Genomic DNA, 18,727 nt, shown 5'->3' on the forward strand with positions numbered 1-18,727 from the left:
AAAATTAAGGTCAACAACGTATATATCAAGATGTCTTCCTGTCCTTTTCACTACTATCATTCTCACTAATAAAAATGCTGAGGAGAGGACGAAGAGCGATGTGGCCGAGGGAGGATGCAGGCGGCGGGCAGCGGGTGACGGGCAGCGTCCGACGGGCGACGGGCGGAGGCGGCAAGCGGTGGCAAGCATCGGCGGGCAGGCGACGGCCCGAGGAGACCGGCATCAACGGGCGGGCGGGCGGCGGCAGGCAGGCGACGACCCGAGGACGTAGATAGGCGGCGTCGGGCGGGAGGGCGATGAGCGACGGTCGAGGCGGGCGGCGTTGGGCTAGCGATGGGCGACGACCGATGCAGTCGGTGCCGGGCGGGCGACGGTCGACGGCCGATGCAGGCATCGTTGGGCGGCCGACGGGCGACGGAGGAGAGGTGGCGGGGACTAGATCTAGAGCACGGGAGTGGGAATGGCGTGAGGAGAGAGACATGCCATTTTTGGATTTCTCTCTCCTTGTTTGGCGGATGCGCTATTGTTGGCGGACGGCATGGCGGATTCGCTGGAGCTCATTTTTTCAACTATGTATGCTAAATTTGAGATGGAGAATTGGATGGCTGCTCTCCTGGGAATGCTCTAATAAAAATAAAATTATTAATCGTAAATTTTTTTTAATAAGATGAAGAGTCAAACATTATATCTAAAAACTAAAAAGTTGATTTGTTTTGGGACGAAGGGAGTAGCTCTTAGTTTATTTCTAAAATCTATGACCCTATATTCTCATAATTGAGCGACATTTGAAAGAGCTTATGTCTTCTAAAGATTAGGTAGAAAATTGCATTGCTAGATCCTCACTCCAACATGCTCGCGCTAGGGGAGAGGTGGCGGTGGCGGCCGCTAGGAGAGGAGGTGGTGGTTGTGCGAAGGCTGGGAGAGGAGGCAGCGGGCATGAGAGTCTGGATGGGGACATAGAGGGAGGACAAACCGGTGCCCCTAGCTCCCTAGCTGCTGCCATAAGCAGGTAAAATGAGCAAGGGCAAAAGTGACATTTTGTCTCTTAGTTCACAGTGCTAGCTTTTCTTCGTGGAGCAGGGTCAGTCTGCATCTTCGATTTTGAAAAAGCGAGATCAAATGAGAAAAACTGAAAAAATATGGTCGTATTGGTAGCAAGGCTTCCAAAAAGTGTCAACTGAGCAATTGCCCCTAAAGGTAAGTAATCCATTTGATTTTTTTTCAAAATTATCAGGTAATATCTATTTTAACATTCGTGTTTTAGCGTGTTTCCAATTATCTAGGTGAAAAACGATCTTCGAGATTGGAGGTGGGCATGAGAGCAGGGATGAAATGGATTCAGATAGTTTTCGGAATCTAGACAATTTTTCAAAATTGGATAATAATGGGTGGATATTTTTTAGATAGTCTTGGAAACAAAAACGGATTCATATATTGTTTCTCATATCGTATACGGGCACAGTTAGACTAGTATCTGACGAAAACTGGATCCAATCGAAAACTATTGGGATATTTGTCGGGATAATTTTAGAAATAGCCAGATTCTATACTAACCTATAGTTTAGGTCGTGGGAAGTGATGATCGGGACGCTTGGCGATATGTCGGTGGTCATGGCAAGGCGACTACTTATACGCTAGACAAATCTTTTTCTATTGAGCTATTGATGGTTTTAATCTACCAGATGAAGATATTTATATATCAGTCCTATAAAACACTATATTATATAAATATAATATATTTTTGAGGTATTCCACTGATTATAATCACCTTCAATTTTTTTTTGACCCGCCGGAGTACGAGAGAAGAGCAGGACCATATGGGCATGTGGCTTCGGTCAGGGAATAAGTCCACTTGTAGTCCCTCAAGTTAGACCACAGTCTAAAATTCATCCTGGAACAACAATACCAGATATGGGCCGTCCCCTAGTTGACAAAACTAGTTCAAATCCAGCCCCAAGATAGTATCGTAGGCGGTTTGTGCTAACATGGCTTGTTGATCGGCTGATGTGGCGCATTGACTCTGATTTTTATTGCTGACTGGACCCGGCTGTGGGAGGGTAAATGCGTAGGGTTGTGATTCACGCGCTTGACAAGTCGCTCTCCATCTCACGCGGCAGGTGCTCATCACCATCCACCGCCACCACCCGCATCCTAGCACCGTCTTCTCAGTTCGACTGCACACGCACCACTCGTTCTACAATAGGCTCTACGTCGGCAGTGTCGTAGACGCCCGCATCCGCCTGGCGCTCCGCGCACTGAAGCAGAACTTGTCGCTGCTCCTCTCCATCCTCGTCGACCGCGTGCAACCGGTGTGCAGTACGGGAGGTGATGAAGGCCTTATTCCAGTCATTCTTGCTGGTCCTTCTCATCGGCAGCAGCGACCGGAGCTTCACAAAGGACAGTCACGACATGGTCGAGGAGGACTTTCGGAGCCTGAAGCGCGCCTTCTGCACGCGCGACAAGGCTTGTTGACCGAGGAGGTGGTCTACGGTGAGGCGGAGGCAATGGAAAACGCTGTGGCTCTCATGGGGAAAATGACAGAGCAGCTTGTGGAGAAGCTGAGCATCACGTGTGAGCTGATCGCCGTGAGCCCCATTGGCCAGAGGATTCCGATGCCGACGATGACATAGCGGTGGAGCCGCATGGACCCGAACACGATCCTCTATGTGCTCTGCCACCGTGACGACGAGGTGGCGAGCCACTACTCGAAGCACACATTTCAGCTTCCCAAGAGGCGGTGACAAACTTCAATTTGCAATGCAAATTTCATGGTTGTGTTGTTCCTGTTGGATGCAAATAAATCTTAAACCATCTTGGGAAAAAACCTGATCCAACTTCAATTACAGGAGAATCACTATATGTGCATTTATCCCCCAACGGCCATGTCCAATCAGCCATAAAAATCAGAGTCAATGTGCCACGTCAGCCGGTCAACTAGCCACGTTAGCACAGACCGCCTACAATACTGTCTTGGGACCGGATTTGAACTGGTTTTGTCAACTAGAGGACGGTCCATATCTGGTATTGTTGTTCAAGGATAGACTGTGGTCTAACACGAGGGACTATAAGTGGACTTATTCCTTCGGTCGGCGCCGTTTGGAGCAAACAGGCCGGATCGTATGGGCTGTGTTTGGGCTGATTGGGCCATAGAAGTACAAAGCGAGGCAGCGGGCGTCATTTCGCACTTTCCTGGGGTTAAATCGGGAAGGAAAAATGGAGCGGCGACGACCGGTGGAGAGTGGAGACGACGAACGGAGGAAACAGAAGCCGCGAGCGAGCGAGGAAGACGACGCAAGGAAGAAGAGGGCGGTGGCGATGGATCCGATGCTGTGGCACAAGGTGGCCGCCGTCTCCGGTAATCCGCCCCCCCACCCTCTTCAGTTCAGCCCCCCTCCTCCCTCTCGCTTCCCTAACCTGACGATCGGGTGGACTGGTTTGAGCAGGGGTTGCTGCCCTTGGACTTGGCACCTATGGCGCGCACATGTTCCGCCCCAAGAACCCCGCGTACAAGGAGGTACTCGGATGCTTCCTGGTCTTCATCCTTGCCAGATTGGTTGTTCTGTTGCCGATTTTTTCTTCCAATTTACTGATCTGCTTATTGCAATTCCCGGGGGGGGGGGGGGGGAATGGCGACAGGTTTGGCACACCGCGTCCCTCTACCATCTCGTCCACACCGCGGCGTTGCTCGGGGCTCCCGTCACCAAGCACCCCAATGTCGTTAGTATACTTGCCGTTCGCTTTGCTGTTCATTTTGCTTCCAAATTTCCACGGGTTCTTCAGTGCTGCTCATGTTTGCAGTTCGGAGGGCTTCTCACGGCTGGGATTGTTCTCTTCTCTGGAACGTACGTGTATTTTCCAAGTTTTAAATTAGTTGAAATTACGAGGAAAAGGAAGAGAAACAGTATCTGAATGGTTCCACATTGCACTGTACCATCTGAGCTGCAAAATCATTGTTGATGGATTTTTTATCGGTTGTTTCCATTTAGGTGCTACACTGTGGCTTATCTTGAAGACAGGAAGTATTCTTCGACGGCACCGTTGGGGGGCTTTGCGTTCATCGCTGCATGGGCCAGTCTGCTCTTCTGACTACATTGTGTTTCAGCATGCCAAAACATATTACATTACTGAATGCTTTGTATTTGGTGCTCTATCATCTCACGCAGTTGACTGGTATGCATCTCTATTATGACCTTCTAGAAGAGAAATAAAATAAAACCATAAACCTTGTTGGTCACTCTTCGTTGTCTCTGCCTAAGTATGATCTGGTGCTTACATTCTGTGATTAAACTATTGTGAAATTGAAACTATTTCTTCAATTTAATGCTATATCATAGGTTCATACCCATGTTTTTTAAATCATGGATTTCCTGTACCATGGCAGTCCTGATCGTTTGACCTTCGTTGTTGGCCTGCAAACATGGTCAGTCAAATCATCAGAAATGTTGCAGTCTTAACTCTGTCTACAACATGGTCTTAATTCTGTCTACACCCATGTCGTCATCTTTAGTCCGTAGACTGGTTCAGTGCGCCAACTATTATGCTTGAAATGAAGTCTATGTTGTTTACACCGTCCTTAAGACCATTTCGTTACTACTTAGTGTACCAGTGGTTTGATTTGCTTCATATGAAATATTGGAATTATGAACTAATCATGCTCATGGGTCACTGGCTAAAGTCAATAGTGGACCAAGTAGCTATTAAATGCTTGGTTATAACTATATTCTAGCTGTCTGGCCCCTTCAATGCATTGTAGGAAACCTGCGCAATCACTCACTTTATGGTTAAAACAAGTTGCAGGTTTGCAATATGAACACTGGAAAATGATTCTTATTGAAGTTAACTTGCATAACAAAAATATCTTGAAGTGTGTAGAAACATTTTATCTCTTGTGCTCCATCCCATATATGTTTCCAAGTAGTGATAGCCTCCATAAAGAGAAACTATCTGTTGAGCATATTTTTCCTCGTCAATATATCAGGGAACCACTTCAAACTGGCATGAACCATGACCTGCAAATGTCATGAAGTGATTTAGATGAGGTTAACAATGATGGTGTTTGTATTTGTAGACAACACAAGCAACCATGTTTTGGTGCTATCTGTAATTGCTCTAAGATGTTTGCTGATTCTAAAGAAGTGTTTTCTGCATGCAATTGGAATTTTATATTTGATTGTATCTAAAATAAATGGCCTTACATTACAGGAAAAAGGTATACAGGTTTCTGTAAAAATGATATGGAAGTTTTTTTTCTTTTGCAAAGATTGTAAATGTATTTAATGTGTAGCTATATTATATAATTTGTACATGCTACCTAACAAGTAGTAAATGAAGAAATTAATTGTACAGAATATCAGAGTGGTCTTTTTTTTCTTTGCATAAAGCGTTTATTTGTCTCTCTTTTTTTTTACTGAAACATGTTCCGTTCTGGAGCTTTTCTTTTGTACGGATATGCATGTTCTGCATTTTGTTATTGCTAAATGCTAGTTATGTATGTACTAGCAAAAAAGTGCTTCTCATACTAGGTCAATGAAGTAGCAGGGTTTCAGAGGGGGAACATACTTGGATCCAGGTCAGTGACCATTGCAGCCGCATCGAAGTAGCAGGAACCACCTTGTTTCTTCATTTTTTGCCAGTAGCTGTTGAAGGCATAGGATGCGTGGTCTTTGACATTATTGGGAAAATAACACGATTTATTTGGTTCAATCATCGTGCAGTCTGCGCCACCAGGACCACATGCCCAGCTGAGAGCTTTCTGTAGTATATCATCTGGAGTTTGCTGATCTGCTATGCACCATTGTTTCTCCCAATTCTGATCCTCTGCTTGCATTTATAAGTGTAAGTAGCAGTTACTCAAATTTCTAAGGTTTGATCATTTCTGAGGGAGACATGACTTAAAATGTTAGTTATAACTTACAATATAATCCTAAGCTGGGATAGCTTTAGTTTCTTGTTTCGTTTGGGGTCTGGCTAACCAGGAATGACTGGGTTTTCGAAACAAACTTGCCAAATCTCCTATGCAGGTGGTTTTCAGGGCTTTATCTTTCTTGCAGCGGTGGATCGGGCTCCAAAGGGAAGAAGATCTCATTTTGGACATGTGCCATGGCACGATATTGAGGAGGCTGTCACAGCTAGGACCTATTGTTCTCCCTGACAACATTGGCTAACCTGGGGTACGACAATGATGATCTATGGCTGAGATTCTTGATGCTGCTTTTGCTTTATCTTTGTTTCTGCGAGTTCCTTCAGCTGATGAGTAGAGCTTTATTAGTTTGTTGGTGAGGCATGGAGAGCTGAGCTGCTGTCCCTAGAGGTACTGGTCTAGAAAGTTTGTCATGCTTGGTGTCTGTTTTCCTTTTGTTTTTTGTTTCCTGTAAGACCTCTGTATATTGTGTTTTTAGGCTTTCTCCAAAAAGCCGGATAATAAAAATTGCTTGTTTTCTTAAAAAAATACTTAAGGAATCAAGGAAAAATGTTGTAGTAATTAATATCGTTATTGAAGAAACTGTGGTATTAATACCTGCAGAGGTTGCAATATAAGCTCTAGTAAAAAAATATTGCTTGAATGCATCTAATTAGCACTGTATGCATCTGAGTGGAATGACATTGAGATTGTTGCATCCAAGGCTAGAGCATGCACTCTACCTGGCTAATGCTGTATTACACAAGTCATGTTATTTTCTTCAATATATGTGAAAGCATTGTCGAGAAATGTCTCTCTTTTTTAGTTGTGTATTGACATAGTTTAAAGTTTGCACGTCTTCTTAAATTTTTGTACTTAACAATTAAGCACTTAATGTTGTTCCATATGCACACATTCTTTTCCCTTCTGTTTACCCAAATTATACACATATTTCTTGGTTATGGGATGTTTTGGTTTAGCATTTGTCAGCAGGTTTTTTCTTCAGATATTCCCATTATTTTTTCAGGTTCACCCTACCACATTATATTAAATTTGAGTGGAGACAGCTCTGAGATAATCAGACATATAATTTAAAAAATAAATTAAAGGCAAGAGGACTCATGAACCTTCTTGTCTAGACTTATCTTACCTTGCTGAGCTGATGTTGCAATGAAGTGGAGGATCAAACAAAGCAGCAGTATAACTTTTGTTGCTGCTTGCTTCATTAGGTCCCAATTCTTCACACTGCCTGCATTTGGTGCTAAGGAGGTACACATTTTGTTTTCTTTCACCTTCTCCTAGGCACTAACACTTTGGAATTGAACAGATCTACAGGTGAGTAGCTTGATCTGTGTGAATTCCATTTGTTGGTATAATGGTCAGTGATTATGGACCCTAATATAGAGAATGATGGGTTCAGTTTGCTTGTCTAGCATGCTGCAATTATTCCTTACTTCAGCCTCAATTCTGGGAATCTATATTCCCTTCATATGAAGCAAAAATGATTCTGCCAAATGCAATATAATAAGACAATAAAGAAGAAATAGTTCCATTAAAACACCCATTTGCTTTAGTTGCATTGAGACATTTTTTTTTTTGGGGGGGGGGTGCTTTCTAAATGATGCCAACGGGAGAAAATCAACATGAAGTTAAAGTGTGCATGCTGATGATTTGCAAAGTGCATGTTGGTGTTTGGTTGGGCTTCACCTAGGTAGGATGGACCGATGGATTATATGTATGGTTTGGTCATGTTTGATTACATATAACATAATAACATTGAGAATCAAGACAAAACTATGCTTTAATTTTCCTTATGTTAAATTTGAGCTTTTTTGGCATATGAAAAATACCTAAATAATCCGGTGTTTGCTTCGTCTATCCTTCCTGAACAGTTGCACATTGACACTTTGCCTCTTTTGGTTCACCAGTCATCCCTCTTCAGGACAGCAGAGCAAGAAAAAGGTAGTTTCTTTCTTTATCATGCTTGCTTGACAAGTTGGGAATCTGATGCATGTCCTTGTAACTCATCTTTTCAAAGCAATCTTTCCAGTTGTAATGTGCGGCATTGATCTGACAAAACCTCCTCGATACCTATATACACCTTCCCTGCATGTAAAAGACTTCCTCTGAGCATGGGTGATGAGATGATTACAAGAAAACTACCATCTAATCAAGAGGACATGAAGGATATCACAGAGATTGATTTGCAAGATTACAAGGATGTGGATAGCATTGCGTTCTACCAGGTTCCAACAAACCTGGGATCAGGAATGTCCATGGAAAGCGAGAGATCGGTAAGAGTTCATACATGTACAGATCACAAGGGTGTCAATTTTTTGCACAAGTTGCTTCATCGTCTTTTGGAGCACAAGGAGGTGTACAGCAATGTGGTGAACCTCCTATTTCATGGTATTGAATGGCAAACTGAGGGGGTGCAACTTCTCTGTTCATTTTTAGGCCCTGATTCGAGTGTGAAGCAGGTAGAATTCCAAAAGAATGTCTTCGGCACAAAATCAGCAACTGCTTTAGTTCCATTATCAGAAATGATACAAAGGAACAACACCATCAGGGCAATTGTGTTCTCTGACTGTAGAATTGGAGCTACAGGAGCCAAACTGCTTGCTTCAGCTTTGGCAAACAACAGGGGTGTGGAAGAGTTCCAGCTATTGGACGATTCCATAGGCGCTAAGGGAGCTGAAGAACTCTCAAAGATGATTGAGGTAAACTATATGCTGAAGCTGTTGGTCATCCTTGACAACAGCTCAATTGCAGCAGCCCCAATTTTCTCTGCTGTGCTTGGACGCAACCGTAGACTGGAGGTGCATATATGGGGACACTGCCGTGATACTAGAGGCGGCATGAACAGCTGTAAAATTGCTGAATTTCAGCCTGGAACTGGAAGCTTGAGAATTTACAACAATATTAATTCCACAGGCCTGCAAAGGGTTGCTTGTGCTATGGCATGGAACACCACAGTGTCAACATTGGACATGTCAGGTGTACCATTAAAGTCCAAGTGGACCAAAGAGCTCAGAGGAGTCCTTGAACGGAATAGGATGCTAAAAACTGTCAAGCTTACCAGGTGTTGCCTCAGGGACAAAGCTGTTGTGTATATAGCTGCCGGGCTATTCAAGAACAACTATTTGGAGAGCTTGAGTTTGGATGGAAATCGCTTTGGTGGAGGTGGGTTGGAGCATTTACTGTGCCCTCTGAGTACATTTTCACCACTTCAGAGACAAGCCAATATCGCTTTGAAGGTTTTGATTTTTGGTGGACACCAAACAAATATAGGAAGATATGGCATAACAGCAATCTTGCAGATGTTGGAAACAAACCAGAGCCTGCTTAAACTGTCCATATGCGATGATGTAAGCTTGAGGCCGAATGATGTTGTCAGAATCTTTACAAGCTTAGAAAGAAATACTACTCTTCGAAGCCTATCTTTGAAAGGTTGCAGGGGAGTTGAGGGGGAGGTAGTCTTGCAGACCATTATGAGCATGTTGCAGGTCAATCCTTGGATAGAAGAAATCGACCTGCATGAAACCCCTTTGCATGTTGCTGGTAAGACTGGTGAAATTTACGAGAAACTTGGTCAGAATGGGAGTTTGGTTGTACCAAGTGATTCGCTCGATTTGCCACTAAGTGCACCTACTTGCTGCCAAGTTTTTCTCTGTGGCCAAGAATTATCAGGTACCCTTGGCGTTGTCCACTATTGACCTATCCCTCTTGGTAACTATATCTATAGTTTTATCTTTTATTTCACTTGTCAAATTTGCTGGTAAAATTATTTCAATTTGTTTTGCTGGAATATGGATGGCATTCAAATGAATCTACCCTTCTGTAGTCCTAAATTCAGTTGATTTCTCACTTGGTGCTATTTAATGTTTGTACCTTTACCACACAGCTCTAGCATACAGATCATTGGTTTATTTTGCTTATTTTTTTAATGCTTCTGCAGGTAAAAGCACTCTGTGTAGTTCAATGAAGCATTGCATGAATTCAATGAAATTGCCCCGCATGGATGAAATAAGAACTTCAAAGGCTCCAATTGAGCAAATGGCACACAGCAATGAAAATGGGATGAATATTATTTTCGATGGCAAGACAAAATTGACTATGTGTAGTCTTGGTGGGACTGAGGAAAGTATTGCTTTGCATGATTTCATGTTTGCTGTGCATGGTGGTCCAAGGATTTTCATGGTTGTATCTAGTTTGATTGGAAAGCCTGCTGATAAATATCCAAAAAGCATTGACGTGGTTGAACAGGAGTTGATTTATTGGCTGAAGTTTATTGTTTCAAATTCTAGGAGAAGAGTGTCACACTCGTTTGTACCCTGTGTTACAATAGTTCTCACCCACTATGATAAGGTATCTCATCTAGCAGAAGGGCTACAGTTGATTGCTGCCACTGTACAAAAACTCAGAGAAGACTTCTGTTCATATGCTGAAATTTACCCTACTGTTTTTGCGGTAGACTCAAGATCACATGTTTCAGTTAGTAAGCTCACCCATCACCTGCGGAATACAACAAAGACAATTCTCCAGCAAGTTCCTCAAGTTTATGAAGTATGCAATGATTTGGTTAAGTATTTGCATAATTGGAGATTGAAGAATAATAAAGCAGTGCTCAGATGGTCTGAGTTCTGCGAGATATGTCAGCTCAGCATTCCAGTGCTAAGGTTGAGATCTAGGCATGATAATGCAGAGAAATTAGACACAAGAAGACGTGCTGTTGCAAAGTCACTGCATAATTTGGGTGAAATAATATTTTTTGAAGAGCTTGGAGTGCTGATAATGAACTGCGAATGGTTCCATCAAGATATACTCAGCCAACTAGGTGCATTGAAATCCATCAAGACAGAAAATAGCGGTTTTGTTCGCAAACAAGACCTGGAGAAGATTCTGCAAGAGAAGCTGTGTAACCAAATTCAAAGATCAAACTGGAGAGCTGGTTCATCCTTGCAATCCAGTGATATCATTAATATGTTATTGAAACTTGAATTATGCTATGAACAAGACCCTGGGAACCCAAACACATTACTTTTAGTACCAGCTATGCTTGAGGAAAGCAAAGAAGGGACTCAACGTTGGCAGTTAACCATGCCAGAGTGCAGATATGCTGGAAGGCATATGGAATGTGAAGATACACACATGTTTCTGACAGACGACTTCTTTCCAAGGCTACAGGTAAAACATAACGTAACTCTAGGTGCTACATTGCTGCCACAGGGGTAGTCATGTTATTTAAAGATTCTACAGAACACATCTTGATATGATTAAGTCAATTACTAAAATGATCCAACTTTCTAAAAGATTATCTTCCTTCCAGGTCCATCTGCACAATAAAATCACGTGCCTGGGAAATCAACAAGGAGCAGTCTACAACTTGGAGAAAAACCTTATTTATACGGTGATCAATGGTGTCCATGTAAGGGTTGAGCTGGGAATGAAGTTGGGCTCATCCATTGATGTACTTGCATGCTCCACTAGAAATGTTACTGACATGGTGAGGCTTCTGCACAAGTTAGTAATCCCAACGATACTAAATCTGTCTCCCAGTATGACATTCAAGGAAAGCATTATCAGACCCAGCTGTGTGAAATATATCATACCACAAAGGTTTCGGGCAACTCAGCTGTTACCTGTGAAAAGAATTAAGCAAATTCTGCTGTCATTGCCAGCGGAAAGCATGTATGATTATCAGCATACCTGGAGTGCAATTGAAAGCAATAAGAGGGTCATCTTAATATCAGGATTGGATCATGCTAGAGATCTTCTATCAGACGATGACTTCCATGAAGTTTTGCATCGTAGGTACTATGATCTACAGCATCTTGCAACCGAACTTGCAGTGAGCCCAGATAGTCTGCAGCAATCTGAAACTATCCCTGAATCCGATGCAGTAGATCCCTCCATATTAGGCATCGCCAAAGGTGTTGAGATGGTTCTCCAAAGACTGAAGAGAATAGAACAAGGAATTCAAGACTTGAAGGAGGAAATTGCAAGGTTGAGGTACTACGAGTATCACCTTGTGACTGAGCTCCACAGGAAAATGGACTATGCGATTAACTACAGTATTCAGTTGGAGGAAAGAAAGGTGCCCCAGCTGTTCTATCTTGTAAGCCTGGACAACCGCTCCAAGAAGCTTGTCACAAGGATACTTCCTGGCATGCGATCCCTACGGGTGCACATGTGTTGCGAGTTCAGACAAGAGATGCATGTGTTGGAGGATCAAGTTGGGTGCGATCTGATCCAAGTCGATAATCAGGCAGTGCAATCCTTGCTGCCTTACATGAGCACGTTCATGAAACTGTTGACTTTTGCTCTGAAGATCGGGGCACATTTCATCGTCGGGATGGGGGAGATGATACCTGACCTGAGCAGACAGGTGGTGCACTTGCTAGATTCTTCAGTCATGTATGGTGCAACTACATCAACCTTGTCATTGGGGGCTTTAGGTGCAGCAGCAATGTATGGAAAAGCGAGGAGTAACAGCAACCAGAGTGGTGCAAATGGCATGGGGGAGGATATGAAAACGGCCAGACAGTGGCTTGTGGATTTCTTGAAAGGGCAGGGGATTTTGACAGGGATGGACATAGCACAGAGATTTGGTCTGTGGAGGATTAGGTACAGAGATGACGGCCACATTGCATGGATCTGCAGGAAGCACATCGTTGCGAGAGCAGACGAGATCTTTGAACTACCACTTTGAACCATCCAGGTTGCAGTTGGTTTCATGGCCACAAGGTGCCTATCTGATGTCCCTGTGCTTCTGTACTGATGGTGACAACTGACGAGTGTGCAATTTTAATGGATGATGCCATGCTGATTACCAAGATCTCATGGTACCCGTCATATGCTCTGCTCCAGTTTCTATCACTCTGCCTCTGTCAACGGTCTGCTTTCTCTTTGCCTCATTTTTGTGATTCTTCACGCTGTTATTTTCTAACTGTATATTACTGCCTGTTCCATTGCTGATTTGAACTGTTCATTTATATCTTTCTTCAATAATGGAGTAACACAGTTACATAATATTCAATGGAGTAATACTGCAAACTCGGATACTCCTACTACTTACTGCTCTATCTCTGATAATTAACTACTAGCAGAGGCTTTTTTAGATAAACTACTGGCAGAATTCTGTTTGAGCGTATTCAGATCGACATGATTTTTTGAACTAGCTTCAGGCCTATAGCATTTCTGATGGTTGACTACTGGCAGTAGTGTGTTTCAGCATATTCAGATTGACATGATCTCATATAAACTACTATTCTGTTTTTACAATATTTAACACAGCTGATTTTAGACATACGTGTGACCATTATCTTATTAAAAAATACTCCATAATAATTATTTATTTTTAGTGAATTGTTTTATTATTAAATGTACTTTAAGAATGACTTATATCTATGTATATGTATAATTTTTTGAATAGAAAAAATAATCAAACGTATCTTAAATAGTCAACGATATCAAAAATTAAAAACCGAAGATAATACTGGCTATAGCATTTCCTTGGAGAGAACCCAGAACACAGTAGGTGACAACTGACAACTATAATGACTATCAGTTAACTGATGCCAGGCTGAATTCATGGTTTTCTTTTTCCCAATCCAAACCCAAATGTTTGCTACCTAAATACACGGTAGGGTGCAGCTCCGGCCGGCGAGCTCAGAACACCGGGCATCCCTTGACGGCGATGCCGGGCGCGGTGGGGCAGGAGGCGAGAGGGCAGTGGTCGACCTCCGTGCCCCACCACTTGAGCTCGTGGTGCGCGTTCTGGAGGGCGAAGAAGATGAGCACCCCCATGAAGGCCGTGCCGGCGTCCAGCGCTGCCGACAGCACGTAGTTGTACTTCTGCCACCACCCCTTGCGGTACTTGAAGACGAAGTAGTTGAAGATGGTGCCCGTGACGAGCCAGCTGGCGATGTTGGTCGGCGTCGCCGGCGGCATCCCGGCGAACCCGTAGGAGATGACGGGGACGTTGACGAGCGCGATCCACTTCTTCTCCGGGAACGCCCTGCTGAGCAGCCACACCGGCACGGGCAGCACGGCGCCGGCGAGGAACAGCCACACCAGGTTGCGGTACAGGCCGTGCCGGCCGAACAGCCTGGCGGGGCCGATGAGCCCCCAGATCACCGACGCGTCGAACGTGACGCGGTACTTGGGGCACGTCCAGGGGCTGTCCGGGTGCAGCGCCTCCACGTCGCAGATGTTGTCGATGTTGCCCAGCATCCACCACGCCACCGCCAGGTTCACCACGCCGGCGACCACCGTGCCCACCAGCTGCGCCGTGTACATGCATCGCGGCGGGATCTTCATGTAGTGGCCGAGCTTGAGGTCCGCGAGGAACGACAGCGCGTGCACCGTGCTGATCCGCCCGTAGATCTTGAACAGCAGGTTCGCGATCGGCTTCCCCGGCAGCACGTACCCGATCATGAACTGCGCGATGATGTCGTACCCCGGTTGCTGCAACAACGGCAAAGCAATTCAACACGATCAGAAACGACGACGACGACAATTCATGGTGATCGATCGATGGATGGATGCGTACACACCTGGTTGGTGGTCGCCTGGATGACGCCGATGGGCAGGGTGACGACGAAGGCGAGGGCGAAGGCGAAGAGCATCCCCCACCACGGCAGCTGCACCTCCTCCTTGTAGACGAACGACATGAGCAGCGACACGGCGACGCTGCCGACGAGCAGCACGAGGAACCACCACTGCGGCACCTGCTTGTACCGCCGCATCAGCTTGGCGTGCACGTCCAGCTTCGCCGCCGCGGAGCTCATCGCCGACCTGCTCTGCCTCCAGATGTCCCCCCCGTGGAACAGCATCACGTGGACGAGGGTTGCCGTGAACCGCAGGAACCCGGAGCCGATGGAGATGGCGAAGAGCGGGCTCAGGTACAGCTTCCCGTAGCTCTCGTACGCCGCCACGTTGAGGTCGAACTCCCTCGTCAGCACCTTGGTGGTGTCGTACTTCTGCCCGGCCGCCGTGAACAGCTGGTTGGAGAAGATGGGGAACCTCCTCGCGTCGAACGTGTCGAACCTCCAGTAGCAGAGCGGCACGATGATGTAGATGAACATGACGAAGCCGGCGGCGGTGTTGGCGATGGACGACCACGGCGCCACCAGCGGGCTGCCGTGGTACGCCGAGATGCCGGCCCAGTCCAGCGTGAAGGCGCCGACGCCGAGGCCGTGGTACCCGGACCCGACCTGCTGCGCCGTGATGCTGTGCGGCCACGCCCAGCACGCCCACGAGAAGAAGGTCAGGATCGGCAGCAGGTACCCCGGCAGCGCGTAGTAGGCGAAGCTCGCGAAGAAGAAGATGAGGAAGAAGCGCATCCGCGTCGGCCCCCTCGACGACGGCGACCCCTTCCTGCCATCGCCGTCTTCCTTCTCGTGCAACGCCCTGCACGCATGCGTTGCAATGTCAGAGAGATCATTAGCTTGCATAGTTAACTAATAACTGTCTCCAGTGATTGCATGCCAGAGAGGTCATTAGCTCGCAAAGTTGACTAACTGTGTCCAGTTATTGATTTGGCTTAACCGAGAGATTTTGGACACGATTAATTTTTACCTGAAGAGTGAGACTTGGGCTAAATTCGAAGGCCACCACATGTCGGCCGGGTCAACCAGGTACCTCCTCAGCATTCCGGCCCATCCATAGCCCAGTATCTGCACCACAGTCCACAGATGACATTGACAACCCAATCAATCATGGCGTCACCACTCTGCCCGACATTCTCTAAGCATTTCCGAGCTATATTCACGGAATCACGGTGCACTCAAGTGAAATGCTGTGATAATAACATTCTCCTGTTCATGACGGGTTAGCTGCTGTTTTGTTTTGCTTTGGATATGATTAGTTAAATGATGTGTCTATACTAGTAGCAGTACAGTACTGCTTAATGTTGACTCGAGCACGGACCTCCGTCAGCAAGCACGGACCTCATTCTTGCAATTAGTGCCAGCAAATCAGCAATCCGACATGAATGTTAAAGTTGGTCACTATGAAATTTGCAAGAGGTACGACACAGAATCTCGCCAATTATTTGTAGGGTCACGGTGACATTACGGGAACATGAGATTTTCAATTTCAACTTCAGCGCCGCATGATTGGTGGCAACTGGTACGCGAGACAAAGCAGCGCAAAAACGTTTGATTGGTTTTGAGTGTTTGTCACAACTTCTGGACAAAAACATGCACGTCGCCTTCGCGTGACAAATTAGAAGACGAAATTTGATAAAAAGACGACGCGAGTCAATTCTTATAGTACTAAGAAGCAATCAGCCGAACTGAAAGAAATAGATATGGACAAAGCGATTTTCTTGATTGATCTAGGTGATTAATTAAGTGATTAAGCATTCAATTAGTAAGGTGATAGGTAGTGTTCAGATCGAGAGAGAGACCTGTGTGGTGAGGACGATGAGGAGGGCGCAGACGAAGCCGAGGGATTGCTTGTAGTAGGCCTTCATGACGGTGATGGCGCCGATGGAGTAGGCGTCGCCGCCGCCGTAGGAGACGCCGCAGTTGGCGAAGATGGTGATGATGACGTGCTCCTTGATGTTGAAGGGCCCCGGGTTGAGGTTGAAGCTCCCGAGGCGGCCGCCGAGGAGGCGCACCTCGCGGTTGGGCAGCACGGCGGCCATGAACTGGCCAGCGGGGAGGACGAGGATCTGGGCCAGGATGCCCGAGATGGTGAGCGGCTGCGTGCGGTACGTGAAGAAGGTGTTGAGGAAGATGAGCACGACGCAGGAGGTGAGCCCCAGCGTCCACGCCCGGAATGTCATCACCGGCGTCGTCGGGTCATCCGTCTCCGGCACCACCAGCGCCACCTCCTCCACCGGGCACCTCTCCCCCTCCCCCTTCCCCGCCGCCGCCGCCGCCTCCTCCGCCGCCACCGGCGACTTCAACGACGCCATCTCCCTCTCCTTCCTCCTCCTCCACCTCACGAGTAGCTAGCTAGCTCCTCCACTGAGCTCTGATCTCTGTAGCTACTAAATTTTTGCCAGTATCTGCAGCGGAAGGTAGTGCTTTCGAGGATTCGATTTGGATGGTAGCACTTGACCGCTGCTCGCCTCTATTTATATTCCAATTCGCGTCTCCATTGCATATTTGCATCGCCCTCCTCGTACTTTGGCTGGCGGTTTAGCGGCGTGATTACTCATTTTTTTCTCCCAGGGCTCTGCGCGACCAGGAAGATCGTGGCCGTCCGCGGGTAGGATCGGACGGTCAGGGGGGCGTCCAGCTGGACGCCCGGATGGCACGCGCCGGCTTAACCCCCGCACGCGCGCGGCGCGCGTGGGCACAAGATACGCAGCCGCTTAATCTAATCGCGCTTTAATTTTTTCATCCGAGTTGTGAATTCATCCATCCTGGTCAGTGGAAAAGACGCCTTCTTATAAAGTGGCTCCGTGCTCTCTCTGACTGCACTGTGCAAAACACACTAGCAGAACATGAGCTTGACTGCATGAGCAGTTTAATCCGTTGAGAGTCCTGTCTTTTTATTTTTGCTTATAATTATAAGTTAAAATTTAAATATTAAATTTAAAGTTGATTTTAGGTTTTTTTACCAAAATTTATTTTTAAAATTTGGTTTTAGTAGATCGTTAAGAATAAGTATATCAATTTGCTATTCATAATTTTTTTCGTTTGTAAATATGTCATTAAACCAATCGAAACATGGCTTGGCAGAGTAAAAATCTTGGAGGAAACAGAACTTCGACGGGAATCTGATGCGGTCATGGACTCATGGTGTCTACATTTTTCTTTCAGAGAACAACGAGTCAGGTTGTCTGTCTAATTAAGAAAGTTTAAGCTTGATTGATGCCATGCCCCATCCGGATTGGATTGGCATATTTGTTTGTAGGTTTGCTCGGCCAGAAAAGGCAGCGCTCCCGTTGCCCTCACAGAAAATCCTCTTATCTGCTTATCGTAACGCGTGGTAACATATTCGTCACCCGCGTCGCTGTTCGACAAGATTTTGTGCTTTTGCGTGCAGCTGTGCTCGATCGCCGGCCGCTGCCTGGACTGATTGGCGCGCATCCGGTTCTGGCGAGACAGAGCGAGCGATCGGTGATGGCCGCCGCGCCGGTGCTCGATCTGTGCTTTTGCCGCAGCGAGACGGCAGCGAGGACGGCAGGTCGGCAGGCAGCGTGCCATGTGCCGTTGTGTGCAGCGCTGCCATTGCAGACACTGATCAGGCATGCATGCAGGTGTGATTCCAGCCATGCCACTCGCTTTTGGCATGGGGATCGGTTAGGTAAGGCGGCGGTCAGCTTTATACGGTGGCGGTGGCTCCCGGCGGCTGGTGGCGATGTCCTCCGATCATGTGCGGACGACGATGGGCTGATGATTGATGAAGCGAACCATGATTGGCGAGTTTTCTGAGAGAATTTCCTGAGCTTCGTATGTCTATACTCAATTTTTGTTTGGAAGCAATGCGCCCTTCACAGCGAACTTACGTCGGCATCGGCATCGGCACGGCATGCGTAAATGGGGGCCATCTGGACACGGGTTGCGACCTTTTGGAATCTTGTTACAGAATGGCCCTTGGCCGTCTAGCCATATCGAGGCAGCTTTGCCTTCAGCAATCTATCCGTAAATCGTGCCTGGCGAGCGAAGTCAACAGGGCAATGATCGAGTAGCTCCCATCTTATAATTTCACTAGCTAGCTGCTAGCAGAACTGTACGATTTGTGTATCTGTGATCGACTTCGTTTTGGTTTAGTGGAGCATTGTCCTAGCTGCTGCTACTGCATGCTCCGTAAGTAAGAGTGCTCCCCTTTAATCCCTTTACAGTGACCTCCACGATCACGTCCGCT

At 46.3% G+C, this 18,727-nt stretch overlaps 4 protein-coding genes across 5 annotated transcripts; 2 read left to right on the plus strand and 2 right to left on the minus strand.

Moving 5' to 3' along the window:
* The first annotated feature begins 3,205 nt into the window (after positions 1–3,205).
* On the plus strand, positions 3,206–4,236 carry LOC102720221 (transmembrane protein 256 homolog). Its single transcript, XM_006650531.3, has 5 exons — positions 3,206–3,355; positions 3,444–3,514; positions 3,637–3,717; positions 3,799–3,842; positions 3,987–4,236. The coding sequence occupies exons 1-5, from the start codon at positions 3,214–3,216 to the stop codon at positions 4,084–4,086; spliced, it is 438 nt and encodes a 145-aa protein (XP_006650594.2). The 5' UTR covers positions 3,206–3,213; the 3' UTR covers positions 4,087–4,236.
* Positions 4,237–4,504: 268 nt separating this feature from the next.
* LOC102720782 (glucan endo-1,3-beta-glucosidase 1) lies at positions 4,505–7,278 on the minus strand. The gene is made up of 3 exons (XM_006650533.3): positions 7,050–7,278; positions 5,560–5,817; positions 4,505–5,009 (listed from the first exon to the last, which is right to left on the minus strand). The coding sequence occupies exons 1-3, from the start codon at positions 7,174–7,176 to the stop codon at positions 4,975–4,977; spliced, it is 420 nt and encodes a 139-aa protein (XP_006650596.1). The 5' UTR covers positions 7,177–7,278; the 3' UTR covers positions 4,505–4,974.
* A 589-nt stretch (positions 7,279–7,867) lies between these two features.
* LOC102720506 (protein TORNADO 1) lies at positions 7,868–13,079 on the plus strand. Of its 2 annotated transcripts, XM_015835272.2 has the most exons (4): positions 8,107–8,193; positions 8,357–9,589; positions 9,858–11,086; positions 11,229–13,078. In XM_015835272.2, exons 2-4 carry the CDS (start codon positions 8,443–8,445, stop codon positions 12,609–12,611), a joined length of 3,759 nt encoding a protein of 1,252 aa, XP_015690758.1. In that variant the 5' UTR covers positions 8,107–8,193; positions 8,357–8,442; the 3' UTR covers positions 12,612–13,078. The 2 variants fall into 2 exon arrangements, with proteins under 2 accessions (XP_015690755.1, XP_015690758.1); XM_015835269.2 differs by having other exon boundaries at positions 7,868–9,589; positions 11,229–13,079.
* Positions 13,080–13,378: 299 nt separating this feature from the next.
* On the minus strand, positions 13,379–17,256 carry LOC102716953 (oligopeptide transporter 3). Its single transcript, XM_040522287.1, has 4 exons — positions 16,314–17,256; positions 15,482–15,579; positions 14,458–15,313; positions 13,379–14,368 (listed from the first exon to the last, which is right to left on the minus strand). The coding sequence occupies exons 1-4, from the start codon at positions 16,824–16,826 to the stop codon at positions 13,571–13,573; spliced, it is 2,265 nt and encodes a 754-aa protein (XP_040378221.1). The 5' UTR covers positions 16,827–17,256; the 3' UTR covers positions 13,379–13,570.
* Positions 17,257–18,727: the final 1,471 nt, after the last annotated feature.

Source organism: Oryza brachyantha, chromosome 3, assembly GCF_000231095.2.
Source record: "Oryza brachyantha chromosome 3, ObraRS2, whole genome shotgun sequence".
Classification (NCBI taxonomy): Eukaryota; Viridiplantae; Streptophyta; class Magnoliopsida; order Poales; family Poaceae; genus Oryza; species Oryza brachyantha.

Bases quoted from the DNA above. Each gene is read 5' to 3' on its own strand.
- LOC102720221 (XM_006650531.3), top strand. From the start codon at position 3,214: ATGGAGCGGCGACGACCGGTGGAGAGTGGAGACGACGAACGGAGGAAA. The intron at 3,356-3,443 runs GTAATCCGCCCC...TGGTTTGAGCAG, and splicing joins CAAGGTGGCCGCCGTCTCCG to GGGTTGCTGCCCTTGGACTT. The intron at 3,718-3,798 runs GTTAGTATACTT...TCATGTTTGCAG, and splicing joins TCACCAAGCACCCCAATGTC to TTCGGAGGGCTTCTCACGGC.
- LOC102720782 (XM_006650533.3), bottom strand. From the start codon at position 7,176: ATGTGTACCTCCTTAGCACCAAATGCAGGCAGTGTGAAGAATTGGGAC. The intron at 5,818-7,049 runs GTAAGATAAGTC...AAATGCAAGCAG, and splicing joins TGCAACATCAGCTCAGCAAG to AGGATCAGAATTGGGAGAAA. The intron at 5,010-5,559 runs GTATGTTCCCCC...TGACATTTGCAG, and splicing joins GGTCACTGACCTGGATCCAA to GTCATGGTTCATGCCAGTTT.
- LOC102720506 (XM_015835269.2), top strand. From the start codon at position 8,032: ATGGGTGATGAGATGATTACAAGAAAACTACCATCTAATCAAGAGGAC. The intron at 9,590-9,857 runs GTACCCTTGGCG...ATGCTTCTGCAG, and splicing joins CTGTGGCCAAGAATTATCAG to GTAAAAGCACTCTGTGTAGT. The intron at 11,087-11,228 runs GTAAAACATAAC...TCTTCCTTCCAG, and splicing joins ACTTCTTTCCAAGGCTACAG to GTCCATCTGCACAATAAAAT.
- LOC102716953 (XM_040522287.1), bottom strand. From the start codon at position 16,826: ATGGCGTCGTTGAAGTCGCCGGTGGCGGCGGAGGAGGCGGCGGCGGCG. The intron at 15,580-16,313 runs GTCTCTCTCTCG...ACTGTGGTGCAG, and splicing joins TCATCGTCCTCACCACACAG to ATACTGGGCTATGGATGGGC. The intron at 14,369-14,457 runs GTGTGTACGCAT...CCGTTGTTGCAG, and splicing joins TCCAGGCGACCACCAACCAG to CAACCGGGGTACGACATCAT.